Below are 22,689 nucleotides of genomic sequence, written 5' to 3'. Positions count from 1 at the left end.
ACCATATACCCACAGGTTTTACGACACGCCATTATTCTAACACAATCGAGAAAATTGGACATGCAACTATCACTTTTATGACTTAGGTTTTATGATTTAAAGTCACCTGCCATTACACCTGTCGTTATAAATGATATTGGTTAAGGAGAGATAACCATCTTTATTATCTTTTCATAAGAGATTGAAATGTGTTAAGTAATTTAATGTCATTGAATTTTAAATGTGTTTAGAATATTATTATTAAAGGACATATTTAACAGCTATATATTATTTTATATTATTCAAATTAATATAAAATATTATTGGTTTTAGGGGTCCGACACATAAATTATCTGAATTAGTCAAAGTCAGCTATAAGTGATAAGAAAATTTCAGGAATGCTATACTCCTGTGGTTTGCAGAAGAGCATAGAAGGTGTGGATTATTTAGCATCAGAAAAACCGTATAGTCACCGTCTTGCAATTTTATTTAAAATTAAAGCAATTTGTTTTTTTTTAAATGACAAGAAACCTGATGTTTAGTGATACGTTTTGCTCATTAATTAAAATCTATCTACCAAAAATCTCAGCTTGAGATATCATTGAATTAAAAATTCTAAGTGGCATCGCAGCTGCGCTCATCACATTGACACAAGATGTAAAGTCTCATTAACCCAGTATTTCAGATTATTTTTAAAGATCATTTCAAGGCAATGTCGACAAAATTTAAAATTAAAAAACATTATTGCTGCCAATAAGGTTGCAACAACGCCTTTCCATAAAAATATATTTAAAAATTATTTGACGCAACTTGAAGTGCTATGATCCTTTTTGATTGCGCTTTTCTAGTTAAACAAGTCCATTATATTAAAATATTTTTTTAAGCAGCCTTAATTAATATAGGAAATCCTTTTTACTTTAGCTTTATTCTGTATATACTATATTTTATATGAATTAGAGATAACACAAGTGGATGACTTACCCGATGGAGATTTTCCACCATCTTTCGTCTTCCATACCATGACCGAGATATGAACATACTGTATACGGAAATAAACAGAGCACGATCTACTTTGCCCACTAGAACATGCCATCATCGTTTCATATGATAATTATGTTGACGCTCCCCACATTCTCTACGGTGTTAGTCAATTGCTAAACAGTCTTGTGGCCATAATCTCATCAATAATTTTTCGTCTGATCTTTTACAGCTGCGATACAACGTCGATCACGTTGCACTAAGCTCCTCATTGAGACATAAGATTTAATGTTTCGTGTGTTCCCTGTGAATTCTCATTGATCCAGTATTTCATTAGCAACGGCGCCCTTCAGACCAAAACACGATGGTGATAGTGGTTTCGATGATGTCATGATGTACCTAGGTGACCTACATACATTCACGGATAAAATCTGAAACGTGCTTTTCATATTTCACTGCAGGTGAAGGCGGAGGTTTATTACTTGATCAAAATGTATTTATTTAACATTCTTACTGCTTCTATAAAACCCGTATTATCTAGAATAATTTCATCTAGACGTGGAAACAGATAACCAGCGAAAATCCATTGTGCAACTTGTTAAGATAAGCATTTCGTAGAAGACATTTATTACCTTTTTTTTACCCTGGTAATTAAATTGTATTTATGCCCATAAATTTGTGATATTGACTATATAGAGTCATACTTGAAATTCACCGTGCCGAGAAATATTATTCAAAATGATGTCAACAGTCATAATAACAAGGTGAAAAATAAAAGTGTCACATCAGCAGGAAAGTCAGAGAAATATGAAATTACAAGCGCTAATAATTTAGAGGGCATTAAATATAAATATTTGGACGAATATTCCGTTCGCATTCCAGTAATCCCCGAAGAAGGCTCCTAATGCTTTTCAGTTTCACCTACACATTGTTGTGCGAAACGTATTTTGGAATCGATTACAAACGCTTTTGTACTTTTAGGCTTACTGCGTAAGAGAATATTTGATAGCGTGTGTCTTCAATTGTAACTCTTTAAGAAGCCTGCTCTTTTGCAAGAAGTAATCACAAATTGTACATTTTGTTGATTTGATAATCATATGTCTAAAAGAATTATAAATATTTTACACCTGCTTCTTTTGATTTCCATTCAAATAATGACAACAGTATAATTTATATAAATCTATTTTATACTAGTTTTGATCTCATAAGAATTGCTGAAATCGGTTCTAGACGTAACGTCTCCATTCTATAATCTATAACAACTTAAAATTATCAAACAAAACCAAACGATAGCATTCGTAAAGGGCGACAGGATGACAAGTTCAATTTAGTAGCGCGAAGCATTCTTGTTACTACTGCAAATTTTTCGTAGCAAGCGTAGTATTCTCGTAGCTATCGTGCTATTATGGCGCATATCTACTTGTCTTATCTTCTCTTTATTGATATCACTTCTGTCGTGTCTCTAATGGAGATACAAAAGGTAATCGAATATTTTGTACAGTAACCAATTTCCATTGACAAGTTGTCAACAGTCAGCCACGCTTGGATTTAGCTCCTCAGTACTTAATACCAAACCTCTAGCAAACGCATGCATTGACAAATATGGTCAAAATTATTGACACATTACCGGACTGTCAGTCATCTACACGCTAGTAAATATTCAGTTTATGATATCAATATACCAATATCAATTTTCAAATCCATATTTTACAAAACAAAACGGCTAATATGTCACATTCATACAAATAATACGTCATCAAATATAATTTCGTAACTGAAATATTAAAAGTAGGATAGCCCATGACATCCTTGACATCATTTTAATTGTCAAAAAAAATATTTTATAGTTAAGTTATACTTTGTAAGATAACATAATAATAATATTGACACAGTTTTACACAAATTATCTTGCCCTAAACTAGGCAGAGCCAGAGCAACGATAAATTTAATACAATATACTTACTTAAACAAACATACAAATAAATATCCATGACTCGGAAACAAACATCCATATTCATCATATAAATATATAATAAAATACATGTTAAAAGTATTTATTAATTTATAAACTGGTTTGAATTTCTATACCCAGATAAATAATATAATAAAACTTAATGAAGACTTAATGAGAATATGTTTGTTCTAAATTGTAATTTAATATGTATAATATATAGATTAAATAAGTAGTTAAGTATGTTTTATGTAAATCATGAAAGACCACCATATTCATGCTTCTCCAATAAATCAAAAAATATTATAAACAAACCAAAACATAAAGTTTATAATATAATTAACGTAATCAAAGTTCCTAGTAATTATCGCTCAACTTTCATCCTAGGTATTCAATTATAAACCGGCGTTACATAATATTTACCTAGAGTTATAAATACATAAAGCCACGCCTTCGCACTTATCTCGCTCACTCTATACCGCAGTGTTGAGAAAGAAATATCTCATCATGTGCTTCAGAATTATTCTAGTTTCAGCAGGTTATATTTATAAAAACTTTCGTCAGTTTTGTTAGAATAACATGAGTTGCTTGTAGTATTGAATAAACTTGTAACACATAAAGTTAAGTGACTAGTTATTCTCTGTATTATTAATTCTCAAAGTATATAGTAAAGCTAAATGGAGCACAGTACAGTAAAGTAATGGAAATTTAGTATTTTTATAGTATTTATATTTTGGGGACCCAGTGCTCTGTGAACGGCTGGATCACTTGGCGTTGCGTAGAGACGTCGCTTCATTGTGAGTCTTCTACCGCATTTATCACGGGGAGTGTTCCGAAGAGCTGTTGAACCTGATTCCTGCCGCCAAATTCCACCTTCGCACGACACGCTACAAGTTAGGATATCATCCCCACCATCTGGATGTGTGGCGGTCCTCCACAGTGCGGTTTACAAGGAGCTTTCTTCCACGTACTACAAAGCTGTGGAATGAACTTCCTTGTGCGGTGTCTTAGGGACGATACGACATGGGTACCTTCAAAAAAAGCGCGTACACCTTCCTTAAAGGCCGGCAACGTTCCTGTGATTCCTCTGGTGTTGCAAGAGATTGTGGGCGGCGGTGATCACTTAACACCAGGTGACCCGTACGCTCGTTTGTCCTCCTATTCCATAAAAAAAGTATAGAAGCAGTATTTGTATAATATTAGTAATAATTTGATTGAATATGCTTGGTTTATGCAACGCGTGTTCAAGGTTAGACTGTATTATTGTGGTGTTGATAATTCGTCGTGAAACTGTTCAGATAATACTTAATATCATTTTTAGATCGTCGTTAAATATTACATTTGCTAGATCGAACCAAAGATCATTTCAAGGCAATGTCGACAAAATTTAAAATTAAAAAACATTATTGCTGCCAATAAGATTGCAACAACGCCTTTCCATAAAAATATATTTAAAAATTATTTGACGCAACTTGAAGTGCTATGATCCTTGTTGATTGCGCTTTTCTAGTTAAAGAAGTCCTTTATATTAAAGTATTTTCTTAAGCAGCCATTATTAATATAGGGAAATCCTTTTTTCTTTAGGTTTATTCTGTCTATACTATATTTTATATGAATTAGAGATAACACAAGTGGATGACTTACCCGATGGAGATTTTCCACCATCTTTCGTCTTCCATACCATGACCGAGTTATCAACATACTGGATACGGAAATAAACAGAGCACGATCTACTTTGCCCACTAGAATATGCCATCATCGTTTCATATGATAATTATGTTGACGCTCCCCGCATTCTCTACGGTGTTAGTCAATTGCTAAACAGTCTTGTGGCCATAATCTCATCAATAATTTTTCGTCTAATCTTTTACAGCTGCGATACAACGTCGATCACGATGCACTAAGCTCCTCATTGAGACATAAGATTTAATGTTTCGTGTGTTCCCTGTGACCACATTGGTGGCTACACACTACAAACTGGATTACTGTCCAGTACATGTGCAGCTTTAGTTTGCGACAGTAGTAGCTGTAATAGTTGTACAGCACCGTTCCAATACTCTACATAAAGCTATGTCTATGGTTGCTATCAACATGTTATATCCTGATTCATAATCAAATATGACTCGAACTCTTTACAATAATTTTAATTATTATTTTATTTTACTTTGAAAAACAAACAGACTCGCATTAAAAAGATAATTGTGACAGTCACAAGGAAAGAAGTGAAAACTAAAAAAATATAATAGTTTCAATAACGTAGCATATAAAAAATAAATAATTTACTTTTTATAGTAGTAATAGATATACTTTGAAGGTTGGCATATCATTATATGAAATAATGAGTGCAAGTGGTCTCGTCTCGAGTGTCTGAGTCGTCTGAATAGAACTTCAGCTCTATTGCAATAGGTCAAAAAGTGTAAAATTCAGTAACATTACAATTTGTATTTAAGAATAATCATTAAATTAGTTATTTTTGCCATTTGAATGGATTTTTTTATACACAATCAGGTTAAGTTGCGCTAGGCAAGTATTTCTGGGATTACAAAAATTTATATTGGAAAGATATAGCTTAGCAAAAGCTCGTATTTAAGGCTTAATACCACCACAATTCCAGCACTAACACAGCCATATATTTGGCATAACACAGAGTACAACATAATTGAGCGATGATTCAAATCAACAAAATATTCGTAGCCGCATCTCAGCCATTCAGAATTCAAGTTAATTATGCGAGCTCATCAGTGTTTTACAATTACTATGCCTAAATTAACCCTTATTGGAATTCAGTGTGGTAGAACGTTGGGCGTGCTCGCTAAATTTTACAATAATCAAACTAGAACTGCCCCTCATATTTTAGATTAAACACTCCATGCGGTTTATAAGGATTTGATGAATGGATAGAAACCCATAGAGATGAATTGTATTGATTCGTAAACCGAATATGACTAGAATATGTCATAAAAATTATCTTAACGCTTTATTTTTTTTTAAAGTGCGTTATCTTTTACTGTAGTCTGGTTAATAAAATTATATACTCAACTCTACTTTCCCATTATAATAATAATAATTTAATTTAAAATCAGACAAATTCATAGAAAATAAAATATTTTAAAATAAACAGAAATTATTGTACATTAATTATAACCGCAGCCACTTACAGCCAGCTAACTAGTTTGTTATAAAATTAATTTCAAATCAAATTTTAAATAAATATATATTTATATACATACGATTATTGCAAGATTATTTACTTATTTTTCACATTTTCTTTATTATTCTTTTTAAAAATACTAAATATTTTTTATTATTTATATTTCAATACTAAAAGTATTTTCTCTTTTATACTTTGAAAAAAAAAATTTAAATTAGATGGCAAATTTTCCAATTCATTTCATTTAATAGTTCTTTTTTGAAATCTCAATTTTCTTAGTAATTATTATAAACCCAAACCCAAATTCACGTTCTTATTCTGGGATGTCAATGTAATTAGTTAGTGTTATTTTTGCCCAAGATTCAATTCGATTCTTATATGGGTTTCCAAAGTTAAGTAAGGCACTTCTTTTATATTTTTACATACACTAGAATTAAAATTGAAACTTTGAATAAACTATTAACAAACATTTCCTTTGTTTACAGATGAATCGGGCGATACAGGTGAAACCAGCAGATAGTGAAAACAGGGGAGGTAAATATGCTGCTTTTATATAAATGTTGAATTAAGGAAAAATATTACCTCATCCATATTAATATAATATATTTTAAGAGTTATTTATATATTCTATATATTGAACTTTACATTTTAAAGAATTTTCTATGTTTTCTTAGGTATGTTACTAGGTTGTGTTGAATACTTATAGTTATTTTCATAATTGTCAAACAAACATTAATTTTATCTCAAGCCTTATCTTAAGTCTTATGACTATCAAAATTTTTATATTATACTTCAATTTGAAACAATATTAACATTTGATGCATAATCAAGTATTTTACCATTCATAGGTTATCATCTCCTGGTATTAATAGTCTGTCGAAAAAATTGGCGATGCAATTCCAGCAACCAGGACATTAAATATGTTACATTTTGGAGTAATATTTCATATTTCTAAAGGCACTGAGACACGTTTGCACCCTTATATTCAGGAGAGCCGGGCGACCTCACTCAGTCGCAAATTCTTACCTCTCTTTAAGAATCTTGAGGAAAATTATTATCAGAGGTTCCGAGGACGGAACGTGACCAGTGACTGGTTAAATATTGATATTTTTAAATCGAATTACAGAAGTTATTCTTAGCCCCATTTAAATTTCTTGAAGTATATCTTAAACAATTGAGAGGCGTCTCGAAACACAGGCCTGACAAACTTTCAAACATCAAGTGTTTTTGAATATTATGTATTAAATATAAAATATTTATATGATGTAATATAAATGAAAATCGTTAATGCTTAAGCTCTTTATATCTCCAAAAAGCTTAGAACTTCAAGTTAAGGTTCTGTCTAAGATCATAATTAAAAACTAGGGGTTACATATGAGTCACTAAATAACATTATGTTTTGTAAAATTATTTTTATTAATGTTTTTATGGATTCCTAAATTTTATAGTAGTCTTTTAACTTATAAGTCTTTGAAAACCTTAAGAATTTATATCCACTTTTATGGAGGAAAAATTAATATTAGTTTATGAAAACCGTATTCAAATCGTATTTAAGTCAATATCAATTATATTACGAATCACGTTGCGTAAATAATGACTGGTTGTTATTATCTATCGACCACAAATACTTCTCGGGGCTAAAGTGACCCCTTGTAACCGAAGGGTTAATAATTTAGTTCGTGGCTATCGTCAACTACATTCCAGACTTAACCCCCGAGGAAATTACAGAAACTTAAACATGAAATAATTTAGTGATGCAATATCGGTGTAAAGCTTATCGGTATTTTATTGTTGAATATTGATATCTTGTTCGACAAGATCAAGAAATTTCATGGTACAAATACTCTCAAATATTTTTTTTACTATTACACATATGAATAAACGAAATGAACTTAATAATAATGTTGAATGATTAATACTAATCATCAACTTCCTACTACTTCAAAAAAAATAACTTCTGCAGTCTGAAGTGACAAGTATCATATAAATCTTTCATCACATCAGTGAAATTTGGGGGAAACATAACAGGCATGGAGTATATTTTATTTTATGTAACGTTTCATAATTATTGAAACGTTAAATAAAATAAAATGAGGCGTTCTTTAAAATAACCTTTTACGAAAATCTGTAAGATTCAGATTAAGAAAGTCATCAGATTTTGAAAAAGTCCAACATTATATTGCATAATCATAAACATTTAAAACTATTAAACCCTCTCAGTACATAAGTGCTCTCGCTTTCAAGAGCATCAAAGCACTTCATTAATTAAGTAGGAAAAAAACGTGTAGTTTTTAAAGCAACAGGTTTGATTGTAAGCTTTCATAACATCAGACATATTCGTTGCGTGACTCACGATTATTACAAGTTCTCATTTTGTTAAATTGGTACTAACAGTAAGGGTTGTCGTGTTTTCACCATATTAATGTTTTATAACGGTATTTAATGCATGCTGTCATAAATTATTAAAATTGTCCGTTGGTTTAGTAAATTTATTAAATTATCACCCGGTTTGTTTAGGTCACATCACAATCGTCCAATTCGTTATTTATCTAATAAATTCTTTAAGGCATACAACATTACTCCAGTTTTGAGTAGCTAATTAATAATTTAAGTCTTTATCCTTACAAAATATATTGGCACTCGTGAATTAATTAAAAAACAATATGGTTAAAAAAGTAAAAAAAAATCTTTATTTTATATTTTCTATTATATTATCGACAACTTGATAGAGAGGCACTACACTAGCTTTGATGAGTCAGATTTAATTATTGGGCTTCACTGGCGGCGAATTTTCACCAATCGTCCCTTCTGATAAAGGGAGTTTATATCAAAAATCAGGAAGCATACGATTTTTGTCATCTGTTTTGACGTTCAGAATAAACACTCTATTTACATTTAACTTAAATTTTAATATTTCTCGCATCGAACGATGCATAAGGATTTACTGAAATTCATTTAGAATCTCTATCAACAATCTCAAATAACATGTTTTTCGAGATAAAAGTCTTACATATATCATTTAATAAAATGACTTAATATATAGCTATATTATTAATATACACACGAGCTGAGATTATCAATTGGAAGTTCTTTTTATGTTATATATTTATTATGTTTTGAACTAGTAATAATATCATATTCTATTCGCTAATAACGCGATGCTAACATCAGATGAGACTTATCTCCTGTTATTTTGTTTTCTTTGATGGAACGCTTTAAGAGTTCAGACACTAATTGCAGGAACGAACTAATAGCATCTATTATTATGAACGGCAAGCTCAATGCAATTTTCATAAAACACCGCTGTTTTTTCACAAAACATAAAAGAAAATTTCCCAGATCTGAAGTCTTTGAGCTCAACAAAATTGCAATTCCATGAACGTGCTGTACATTATTAAAATACTAAAGAAGAAGTAGAAAGGCGTGTTCTGGAGATATTCACAAGACGGGAATTGAATAAGAAAATGCTCACATTACTTTAGTATCTAATCGGGTCGGTGCCAACTCTTCGTTGTATGCAATTATGGACGATATTTCAACTTATACTCCTAAGTTATTCTGTTGTCCTGGTTTTATGTATTTAAATTGGCAAAAAATCGATTGATTTATCGTTTTTGAACATATTATAAAAGGCCGTAAATTTTGAATAAAAATCATTAATTATTAAAAGTAGATCATAATATAATGAACCAACATAATTAAAAAAATAAGGGTGCACAATACCAAAAATAGGCCTAAATCAGTACTCATGAAGACACTAACTAAATTCGATTATTCTTTGTTAGGTTCCATCAATATTTTCACATAAATATGACTCGTGCAAGAAAGCAACAATTTTATATTCAATGTAATGCACTGGTAATTTATTTATAAAGATTATTATTTGTGTTAAAACTTGACATAGTTAATAATGAGTTCTAAAATATTTTTTACGGCAATTACTAAACTTCTACAAAATTTAATCTGCCATGACCACGCTTACTACAATGTAACGGAAACGTCCGGAAACCGCAGGAACTTATGTCGACTCTCTCAAATAGTGTATGTTAAAGTAATGATAAACACGTGATATAAATCTATTCAATGATAATGCATAAAGCTTGCGTTAGTCAGGAAAATATAAAAACGATAACTACTAGAAAACTGGTCAACGAAATATGATGTGGTTTGATGAAAATACTTCGACAGCGCTCAAAGTATTAAATACCCAATCCAACAAATTTGACAAACATGCCATGAGCCACAACAACTCATTCGGTCCGTCACAGTCGCAAACAACTGAAACTTGTTTAATAAATAACTTTGCTAAATTCAAATATCACGTGGAAATAATAAAGCTTCTCGTATAGCTTTGATTGTCACTTATTACACAAGCTTTGACAAACGGTATCGTGTACGGAGCCTGAATTATGTATATTGTTTTTAAACAACCTTACAATATATATATGGATATTGATAATAAACTTGTGAAATCCCTTTTAAATGGAAAAATACAATCATTTAAATAATTTATCACAGGAAGGAACAGTGAGCAGGATTATAAAAGATAAGGTTATCAAATGTCATTGATGATTTTATGCACATGACCACATATTTTCTTCATATGATTCTGCCTTCAATTGAAATATATTAAGGTATTCAGACTGAAAAACGGAATTATTAATTTACGAGTAAGGTTTATTTAAATTATAAAGATTATGGAAGATGCTAGGGAAGTATGACTGGACCGTTACAAGGGCTTCATTCCAATAAGCCCTATCTGGGGCAGCATCACTCTTTTGCTTTGTCAATTATATTCTACCGTCATCCTTGCGTTTGATAGTTCCATAATAGAACTTGCCTCAGTATATATACCGGTTGGACTATCCAGCTTCATGTAAGGCTTTTATCAAAAGCCTTACATGCTTGCTAGTTGATCGTGACTGCATAGAGTTATCAAATATAATTACTGAAAATTAAATTGTAAATGGGTTTAGTAAAGGTTCTCGCTAAGCTGATGTGTCGCAAATCCTTGGAATATTTGGATCATTGCGATTTCTGCCTTCTCCTGTACACTCCTGAGGTGTTCCAACTGGTGTGATTACCTTTCAGTTTGCTTATTTATTAAATAAACTTTCAAGTCACCATAAAAATTGAAACATTTACTTTCGACTATACTTGAGAAATTTGAGTCAAAGCATTTACCATGAAAAAATTTTACACATAAAATTAGTTGATTCGCAAATTTGAAACATCAATATATAAGGATATTATATCAGTTGTCAAATATTTTATAAAATGTTTTTCAATACAATTTCACTTACACAATACTTTAAAATGGTTCTATAAAAAATAAAATAGTATTTTTAACACGAATTCGCTAACAACAGCTTTGCTGTTATGCGTTCTATAAATTCTTACTCCATATTGTACGCCTTATGCCATACACCGGCAGAATATGGTTTCCATATTAATGCTGTGCGGTTAAAGTTACAATGTTTCATAAAACCGTCTGCTATTAAACAAAAATACATTTGTAACATCAAATTTCATGTTTTCATTGCTTAGGATTGTATTTTTTAAATTGCAAACCATCATTATAATATTTTAATATTTTCCTTGGAGGTTTTATTTAATCAATTTTCGTAGTATCATTTGTTTTTTGTGGTTTGTATGACCCCCATACATATGAGTTATACAGTCGTATCTAATAATGTAACTGTTCAGTATTGTATCTGCTTTCAAGCAATGTGGTAGGAGAAGAAACTGTTTCCATGCTTGTGTGTATGTGTAATTGGCGTGATAATTTATGTAAGAGCTCAGTTTATGTACTATGGAGTTAAAGTAAAATTACAGGCATTTTCACCCTTTTAAAATGAATGAGAAAATCATGAATGAGACAGATTTACGAGAAAAAATAATAAAAAAAGAACAAAATAATATGGTTGGCATGACAAAATCCTCGCAGACTGTTAGGTTATAGTTTTGTGGGTTGTGTAACTAAGACTCTTTACTCTTCTTATGAAAGAGAAAGTTTAAGAGAATGACTTATAATTTATGCCATCCAAATAGTTGCACTAAGGGTGTATCTGTAAGGGTGCATAAGGTTGCACAGTGTCTTTCACAAAGAACTTCGTCGATCAGCAAAAAAATAATATGTTACATCAACGAATAAGTTATTCATCCTACCATAAAGCTGTCAATACCCGAGTAATTCGCCTGCTGTAGTATTTACTGTGGACCAAGCTTTGTTGTTTTTAAAAATACTATGTCATTCATCATCAGCCGGAAAACGTCCACTGCTGGACAAAGGCCTCCCCCAAAGATCTCCACGATGATCGATCCTGCGCTGCCCTCATCTAACGTATTCCGGCAATCTTGACCAGATCGTCGGTCCATCTTGTGCCACCGCGTCTGGTACGTGGTCACCATTCGAGGACTTTACTGCCCCAACATCTGTCCGTACCTGCTCGCTGCCACTTCAGTTTAGTAATAATTTCCGCTATGTCGGTGACTTTGGTTAAGAGACTATATCGTGATTAAATATTGCCTACGATAAATAAGTACTGGAAAAATCTTGAGTTGACTAACAAAAAATTAACTTAAGTGTTAATTGTTATAAATACGCTAATAAGATAGATCTGAACACAGCGTATTAATTTAGTGTTACTTAATTAAAGTGTCGACGTTATACGTAAAGTAAATACAGAACACAACGGAGAAGCAATAAATAGAAATCAAATAAGGTTGTACGCGTAAGGCTGTATGCGTAAATTAATTAGTTTTATATCCTAATCCCTTTAGTAATTAATACACACACGAACAAATCGAGAAAAGGGAATTAAAAAGGAACCAGTTAATCACTTTGAAGCTATTTATTGGAGCGAACTTCAACAGAAAATTGGGGCCCGATCATTCATTTTGATGAAACCAAATTATTTGCTCTGAGAATTGGAAAATATTTGTCTACTCTTCAGTGGATTTTGAATAAATTACAGCGGTTGGTATCGATGCCTAGATTGGTTTTATAATATGTTTGATATGATGATACTATTTACTTCGGATTTTTACATATATAAAATAAATATGGTTGTATTTGATGGGTTTATATGTGAGTGGTAATACAAAAAGCGCGTACTTAGACTCTTCTAAAAGGCCGGCAATGCTCGGCTCCTGTGACTCCTCTGTGAGATCACTTAAAATCAGGTAGCCTGTACGCTCCTTGACCTGCTCATCCATAAAAAAATCTGAGATCATAACTGTATTATAAACATTGATGAGTAAAAATGATGGCAGGTAGCAGTACCTGCCATCATTTTGTGTGGTGACAGTGACATTGACAGATATATTGATTTAAAAAAGAATGTAATTACACTGATTTATATACGTGTAATGAATATAACGAATTAATAAATCTACAAATACGTACTGGGTTTATCTTATATCTTTAAACGAGCAATTCTTGTATATATATAATCTGAATCTCGGAAACGGCTCCAACGATTTTCATAAAATTAAGTATGCAGGGGATTTCGGGGGTGATAAATCGATCTATCCAGGTTTCAATTTTAAAAAAATGGTTTTATCCATGTTTGAATGAGAAACAGCTACAATAACATTAGAATACATAGGTAAATTTCGCCACTATATACAAGACTATTATAGCTCAGATGGGACATTGGGTGATCCGGAAAGCAGAAGACCCCGGTTCGAATCCAGATGTCCTATTAGTTTTTTTTTTGTTCAAGTTTTGTAGATTCTTAAAAATCCGAGCAAGGCTCGGTCGTCCGGATATTGTACTTTAAATTTAAAAACATCTTATTTTAACTATACACTCTTATAAAGTACATATTTTAAAACGTTTCCTTATAATATGTTATATTATTGTTATTATTGTATTTAGCATATTTATTTAAGTCTATATAAATATGTAAAAGTCTATAATATTTAAAGAGACTCCTTCCTGCAGTCAAACTGTAAGAACATTCTTGCAGGGTTTTGTCATCACTTGAATGTTAATAATTTAATAAATAAATAAATAAATAAAAGCACTCATATGTTAGAAAAAGCCAGTACTTAAAAGGTTTCGATTCTAAAATGGTAAGTATGTAATTTTTCCTTGAATGGTTTTAAACTTTACCTTTTTTAAATATATTTATTGTGATTACCGAATAATAAGGTACTTAAGTTTTATATAAACACCTAAAAACCAACAAGTCATGGTGTAAGATTAATTTGCAAATAAACAAAATAAGGCTACTTGAAAATCATACTATTTCAACGTGGTTTAAGTACAACAGCGACATAAAAATAAAGTGTTATATCAACAAGTACACTCATTCATAAAAGTGTTAACAAAATTCATAAACAAAGTACAGTCGCGAACGGCGCGAGCGGTTTCTTGGATGTGATTTGTAAGTGGTGTTTAATGATTGAGGGCACGCGACTGCCACTTGTCATTACGATATCATTTATTTTGTTACTTCATTACTTATTAAAGCGGGCCTTTAATGAATTGAGGGGAACGTAAATGGAATTTCAGTTGGTTGAACGCATTCTAATGACAATGAAATATTCTATTTTATGTAGAACTATATCATTTAAGACAAAAGCTGTTGTAGTGTATATGGTATATATATATACTATAGTATATTTAAATAAAAAGTAATGAATAGTCAAAATAGTTAATTTAATTCTTATTAGACTTATAGTATGTTTTTTAAAGTAAATAACAATAATTATAATAAAGTAACTGTTCTTTACTCAAACGGTAGCATTAATTATTATTTGTAAAATGTATTCTGACTACAAAATCGAGTAAATAAGTGTAAATGAGAAATATTAATCCTTTATCTCTATTTTTATGGATAATTAATTAAATCTCCTCTCTAAAACTGTTTACTCTTAAGAAAACAAATTATAGCATTCGTCAAATGTAACATATAAAATATATGTTTCTTGGTTTGTTTTTAGTATTACATCTCTATCGTGAGGATCATTAAATCATACTATATTTATTTTTGTATTTAACAATACAATTATTTACGAATAACAATCGCCAACAAGTAATTTATATTGTAAAATGTTATACTTGCTGTAAAACGCCTGTATTATCTTTACTAAATATATAAAAGCTCATCCGAGTACATCAACTGAAGCGTAGAGATAAAACAACTAACACAAATGTAATTCGTAACTTCAAAACAAAACCTTTTGACGCGTTTGTCACAAACACGTGTAGACAAAAGGTCCGAAAAATATAACGCTTGCAACACCGTCAGATTGCGGATTGTCATGTTCTTTTTGTTTTATTATCTGTGGGCCCTGTCCTGGGTTAGACCGCTCCGGGCGACGGCGTGATAAATCGACTTTACTCCAAATGGTTACATGGAAAGATGTCCACAGCCGGTGCGGTGGTAAATCGAATCAGAAAACTGTAAAACATGTTACGTCTACTTCGTTTTTCATTTAATATTAGTAATACTATAACATATATGCATAGTTTTCTGTGAACATTAAGCTTTAGATATAAAAAGCGTTCCTAGACTTTGCTCAGACTTTACTTAAGTAAAACTAAGCTGAGTGTGATAAAACGCGAACTTGACATTAAAGTATACTAATCTAAGACAGCCCAATGTTATGCATTGGGCTGTCTATAACTTCAGCTGTCAAATGACTATAAAAATGAAATCAAAGATTATGCTAAAAATACACTTAAAGTTTTACGTAAGTAAAGCCTGAGCAATAAATACTAAGCCTGAGTATGCTCTACAGATCCCAGGCAATAAGTACTTGCCTTTACTTAAAAAAAATATATAACGCTTGAGTTTGGAACTTACAAGCTTATGGCTCCATCAGAACTGTAGATTGGCCGTCATCTTGTTCAGATGTTAGTGAGAGAGCGAGCTAGATTATTATTTTTAGGCAGCTTTTAAGAGCATATACTCCCCATGATATTTTCAAGTTCCTTCAACAATCCATATTCATGGGTGTGAGAAATTTTCCAATGGCGCCATTAAATTGCTTCAAAGTTTGAATAATAGTATTGAGGACAATACAGATAATTTTGAATAACCCTTTTTTTTACTATATATGAATAAACTTACGGACAAAACAGCAATGAATGTTTGTGAAATAAAAATAAATATTTTCATTGTGACAATTTTAATGACAAGATGAGTGAATAATATGTAACTTTTCAAAACCTGTCTTTATTTATAGGGTCGTTAGTAATAAAATTAATTAAGTTGTAATTGCAAAGTACAAACTTAATCCAAGAGTATCCTAAACCGGAGTGCATGTATTAAAGGAACAATGAAAGTGGACGAAGCTAAACAAGTATGTAAGGATCGTAGCATGTGGAAAGAAGTGGTCTCTGCCTACCCTTACGGGAAAGAGGCGTGATTTTATGTATGTATGTAAACTTAATCCAATGATTCCGTTGAACACTATAATATATTAAAGGAAAGGTAAAAATGCTGTGAATAGTGAAAGAAGTCTCCCAAGTTTTGGCACAAATAAGGAAATAGTGGCCATTAGATTCAAACTATCTCAAGATCAGAAAACAAAACTAAAACAAAGGCAAAAACCACTAAAAACACACTAACATAAATTTCAAATGACAAAGCACAAGATAACATATCTCTTATGGGAAACTTCTTTGCGTCTATCTAAGAACTATAAATTCAGTATAGGTCTCCTTTCGAAGTTACACACTCGTAAATATTTTAAAGTAACTTCTTTTGCAGAAGTGACATAGACTGTTGACGCTTTTGTGAGAAAGTTCCGAGGTGACCAACGCGACAAAATAACCCTGTCGATGTTGAGAACGAAACTTAAAATATAAAAGTTTGCTGGTAGATGTTTGTTTTAGAACAATGCTCGCTGGGGATGTAAAATCTCAAATATAGTGGCCAATAGACTTTATGTTTCTGTGCCGGTCATGGATCTATTAACATTTACTAAGGTTAATCACAATATATTTGATAATAGAAAAACTTTTCAAATAAAACTGCAAAATTCAGTTATGAAAAGTTGCTGAGAATTTTAGTCGATCCTTATGAATTTTTCTCGGACTATATCTCGACCTATTTTTCCATGTTAGCTATTGCTATAACAGAGGACGTCACTGATGGTACGTGCTCACCACTGCCGATATTAACTTGTATATACGTGGTAAGTGAAGATCAAACCGGGCGGGGGTACCGTGGTAATAGTCCACTTACACTGACCACCACCACATATATTGCACCACGGACTACTAAAATAATTGTAAATAGTTAGAAGTTACAAAATAATGTTTAGTGGACCTGTTTGTATTACAAGTAAACATGTAATATGATAACAATAATATATAGTATCAAGAATATTGTGTTGTACCGCATAGTACAAATACAATTCAAGAATAAACGTATGGAAATCTTAATACTTTACCTAAATATTATTTTTATTGCTTGAAACACTGCCAGAAGAATTAATCAATAGTAATACTTCAACTCGCTTGCATACCGCCTCACAAAATTAAAATACTAAATGAATTTTAATCTTCTTGCATAAAATTTATAGAGATTTAATTAAAATTCTTATAAGGTATTTGTTTTAAATGAGTTATTTGTCGTTTTATATAAAAAACATACTTCTGTTAGTTTATAAATGGCTTAGAGAGGGAACGTTAGACACGTAATTTAATTTTGTCGATCTTAATGCTACCCTGATTTTGGATTTTTGGGATAAAGTTCCATGAAACATGTACATAAGGGATAAAAAGGGAAATACAACTTTGATTTTAGGGTGTATTAGTTAGGTGGTATTAAAAGTGGAACCCTTTTGATGTACGTATTACGTAATAGACTAGTAATTTAATGGATTCTTAAATTGTGACCGAAGTTGTATATAGTGGCTATTAGTAAATAAAGACCAGAAAATAGCGATGTATTTCACTAAAACTTTTCACACTATTATTAAACTGTTTTCTATGTAAATAGGTATAACGTAAAATTGTTTTTTTTATTATAAGCAGTATCTTATCCAAATCACCTGATTTGATCATTTTTATATGTACATTTTCGTTTTTATATTGATTCAATATTTACACATTTGAAGTTTGAACGTAAATTTTATTTTATTTTTCTAAAACACTTTTCATATTTGAACAATTTACGGTTGCCATTATTAAAGCAACATTCGAATAAAGAATTATCTGTCAGATAAACAACTTACCTATCTTATACTATCTTTATATATATTTATATTTCATGTCACTTTGTTTGCGATGAACTCTTAAACTACTGAACTGATTTTTATCACATTTTGCACACTGTGTTTAGTTTGATCCAACATGTTAGATAGGATAGTTTTTATTTCGATTCGTGACTCTTTATATTTTTTAATTTCAAATTATATTTTTGTATTAATAATTCTGTGATACATTTTTAAGTATGTCAACTCTGCTGTGTGTGTGTCAGTATTCATATAATAAAATAAAATATTTTATTATATGAATACTGACAATCGAAATAATTATAGCAGGCATTGAACTTCTACTGACAAAAACCGTACCGGTCACCAGTAAGTAAAGTATAGATAATGGTACAGTTGTTAGTATCAGTACCCTGTTTCGCTATCCAAAAGGCATACGTAGTATATTACTATCACGCAAAATATCTATTCAAGAATGAAACTCAAAAAACTATCAAATTTGTATCAATATATGTGCGAAGTTTTTTTTTTAATCTCCGAATATATTATATTCCTCAACTGCTGAATATTTTATGAGGAAAATTGTCTGTTGGTCTCGGGCGTCCCTACGAATTCCACTTACAACTTATGAAGACTTAATAAATTATGTGTGGACTGATGAGCAGCTCTCACGGTATCGTGTGAATTATTTCTGCAAGTCACGGAAAGATGGCCGAGTTCGCTCTTATAGCCTAAGCACATGATCCGATTTGGTACGTCCGGACCATCGCAGGACGGTGCGCTGGGCGTCTCGCAACAAATTGTCCGGTGTCGTGCTCGGTACTACGGTCCGGACGGTACTATGGTCCGGACGGTACTACGGTCCGGTCGGTAATCTATCTATATATATAAAAATTAATTGCTGTTCGTTAGTCTCGCTAAAACTCGAGAACGGCTGGACCGATTTGGCTAATTTTGGTCTTGAATTATTTGTCGAAGTCCAGAGAAGGTTTTAAAGGTAACATAGGAAAATGCTGCTAAATTAAATAAAAAAAAAACAATTTTTTTTTCCTTTTGATGTGTCCATACATAATTTCTATGAGAGAATTTATTGACGCACGGTTCTGCTGTGAAACAATTTCATAACCACAACAGGGTGCATATTTTACGAATTAATTTTTGATGTTATGATATATTATTGACAAAGTCATATAGAAACATTATTTTATTTATTATATACAGAACAACGTCTGTCGGGTCAGCTAGTAAGTAATATTTTTTTGCGACGAATGGATGCGATATAACATCATAATTGGTCCGCTGCCGGACTGCGTCCGAACTTTCATCTGTACTGTTGCTTATAGTTTTAAAAATATTCTAATCAGGAATGACTTTGACGATGATGATTTAATGATGTAGATGCTTTTACAAAAAATGTGCTACCAAATTCAGATTTTTTTTAAAACATTTGTGTGGTAAAGGTTCATGACAATAATGATTTTCTTATGATACCACAGACTGATAATGGAGTGAACTTTAAATAAGTAATTAATAAAAAAAAAATACTATTTCAAATGGGTACCCAGTAATAGATTTTGACGTTCTTAAATATTTGAATTTGCATATGTTGTACATTTTATAAAACTACTATCAGATATATATCTATACTCAGATCCAGCAAACATTGTATTGGCGATATTAAAATCGCGATACAAAAGTAACTGTTGATCGTAGATGGGTAAAATTTGAAGTTTTATGTATTTTTAATGCTGACTCATAATCAAACAAATTAAAAAAAAAAAAAAAACCGTGTCAACATTTAGGGGGATGAAAAATAGATGTTGTCCGATTCTCAGACATACCCAATATGCACTCAAAATTTCATGAGAATCGGTCAAGCCGTTTCGGAGGAGTTCAATGTTTAACACCACGACACGAGAAATTTATATATTAGAAGAATTTACGACTAATGTATAAGTAACATTATAATCTACCAAATGTTAAAACTTCTATGATGATCCTATATGATAGGATTTCACCGTGGATTCTGTATATATTATTTCACAATAATATGATAAAAAGGTAAATTTAAAACTAAAAATACAAATTTAAAAATTGTTCCTGGTTTGAATTTGCTCATACCAATTGAATCTATATATATTATTGTGTTATAAATCAGAGAAGGTTTTTTTTTGACTTAATCGCAAATTTCCGAATATCGACAAACAAATCATACCATCAACATTCACACAACTGAAATAAAGTACCTTACAAAAACTGTTGTAATTAATTTGCAGTTGAAGGCAATTTACATACGGTTTCAGTGATAATATATCCTAAATGAGTGTTCACAGTAAATGGAATCAAAATTTTAACACCAATTATAATATGGTTCATAATAAATTGTATCACTTAGAGATTATTGACCACAAATAGTTTCATGAAAGAATGATTCCTATTTGAGTTATAATACAGATTATTGCATCTCGAAGAGATTTCCAACAGCAATTACAACTCTTCGAAACTGGAACATATTTTAACACGTACCAACATCTATCCGGAATATCAGTTTAAATTGAATAATTTATGAAACGAGATATCAAATCGCTTTTATAGGCGATAAAGTGCGGAATTATTATTTCCATGTTAATGGTGATAATAAATCGCGTGCGTTATGTGTTCGATGACGTCACAATGTAACTTGATGCAGACTTAACGACCGGTTTAACGTTCACTTTGAGAACGGCATCGATTATTCAACGGTTCCAAATTGTGCGATATTTCTCTTTGGAAACTTTTCGACAAACATATGCAAATAAACAAATTGAATTTTTAATGAAGAAAATCGTGGAATTCAATTAAAAATTGGTTTAGAACTTCTTCAATGTTTTTATTGTGGAGCATCAAACTAGCATGCATACGGGTTGATCGTAAGTGATCACCGGAGACCGTACTCTCTTGTAATACCAGAGGAATCACAAAGGTGTTGCCGACCGCATAAAGCATCGAAGAATCGTACAAATGAATTCCAAAACCAAAATTGGTAGGTGGCGAGCGAGGATCGAATTAACAAGAATATTTATCAAGATCTGGATTAACAAGAATATTTATCATATTTTAATGTGCTATAGGTACTCATGTATGAGACTTAATTATTTTTTATAATAATTAAATAATTCTTCTTAGATTATATACATACGTTTCATAGACAAACGTTACAGCTGATTCCAGTCAGTACTCACAAAATAAAACGCTCTGGGTGACAGAAAAAATTTCCCTTCCAAGGAGAACTAAAAGTTTTTAGACGGGTAAACTTAACGGCTCCTTCAGCGTTACATATCCAAACGTGAAAGATAAATCTACTCAATACCCACAAAATAAAGTGCACAGAGTGAACGAAGAAGATTTCACTTAAACGAGTAACTCTTAAGAAATCAGTTCAACCAAACGTTTGTAATATATACAATAGATACAAAAATATATCATTTATATCTTTTTCCACAGATCCCGAAATAGATAGGGGAAGGTACCATTATCTACATTTAAACGATGAAAAAATTCAAGAGTCCACTGACATGAAAGGTTAGAGTCAAAACGTCTGCCGCTTGATAAAGGTCATGTTATCAATTATTACTTGGATTCACTGCCACTCACCATTTGAATTACTTATTGTGCAATGACATGTACCTTTTAACAAGCAATAGAGGCGATAATACTGTGATCAATAGATATAAAAACTTGTCTAAACCTTCATCTGAACTGAAATAAAATTTATATAACTGTTTTGAACATGTAAATGAGAGCATATTAATATCCACAAGACTTACAATGGAAAACCAAATCTTAAATATATGTTTCTGTTTGTGAATGCGTTTGTTTGTTCCGACTGATTTTTGGAAGAGTTCAGTCAATATTAAAGAGTAAAGTACCAATTAATTAATAAAAAATAAAAATCATAAAGAACCACTATTTTTTCTTAATAACATTATATTTTAGCAGAATAAAAAACCAAGTTTAAAACTAAAAGGAAAGAATATATATAATTTTACTTTGGAAAGCTAAAAACATGCTAAAATAGCAAGCCAAATTAAAAGTACAAAATAAATTTTAACAACTGGTATAGTGTTATTTATACATTTTAAAAATCTTAAGGATTATACTGATTCAAAAATCTCATAATATTTAAATTTTCTTTAAAATCGTTTTTCATTTTACTTTTTAAAATTTTATTTACTCAGAATAATTAGTGTAAATGCCAGGTGACTCAATTTACAATACAATGAACTCTTTGAATGAAATATCAAATGAATTATAGTTACATAATGATATTTTTTATAATTCATGTGCTTAGATTATATTATAAAACTTTAAATGCACAAAACAATAACGTATTCCATAATCGTTTATTAGGCAATAGATTATCGCATCGCCACTCGAATGCATCGATTAAATCGAGTCATTGATTGTTTAATGT

General features: G+C 31.1%; 1 protein-coding gene across 5 annotated transcripts in view; it reads left to right on the top strand.

The window, feature by feature from the left end:
- Window positions 1-22,689, top strand: part of LOC126968704 (CUGBP Elav-like family member 4) — a 737,944-nt gene that overhangs the window by 501,756 nt on the left and 213,499 nt on the right. For all 5 annotated transcript variants that reach the window (XM_050813787.1, XM_050813786.1, XM_050813785.1 and 2 more), the window contains one exon: window positions 6,545-6,593. In XM_050813787.1, the coding sequence (XP_050669744.1) occupies window positions 6,545-6,593 (49 nt within the window). The remainder of the gene's footprint in view (window positions 1-6,544; window positions 6,594-22,689) is intronic.

The sequence above is a fragment of the Leptidea sinapis genome, chromosome 16, assembly GCF_905404315.1.
Source record: "Leptidea sinapis chromosome 16, ilLepSina1.1, whole genome shotgun sequence".
Taxonomy (NCBI): Eukaryota; Metazoa; Arthropoda; class Insecta; order Lepidoptera; family Pieridae; genus Leptidea; species Leptidea sinapis.
Note: the sequence above shows the minus strand (reverse complement) of the source record. Positions and strands in the feature narration are given on the sequence as shown.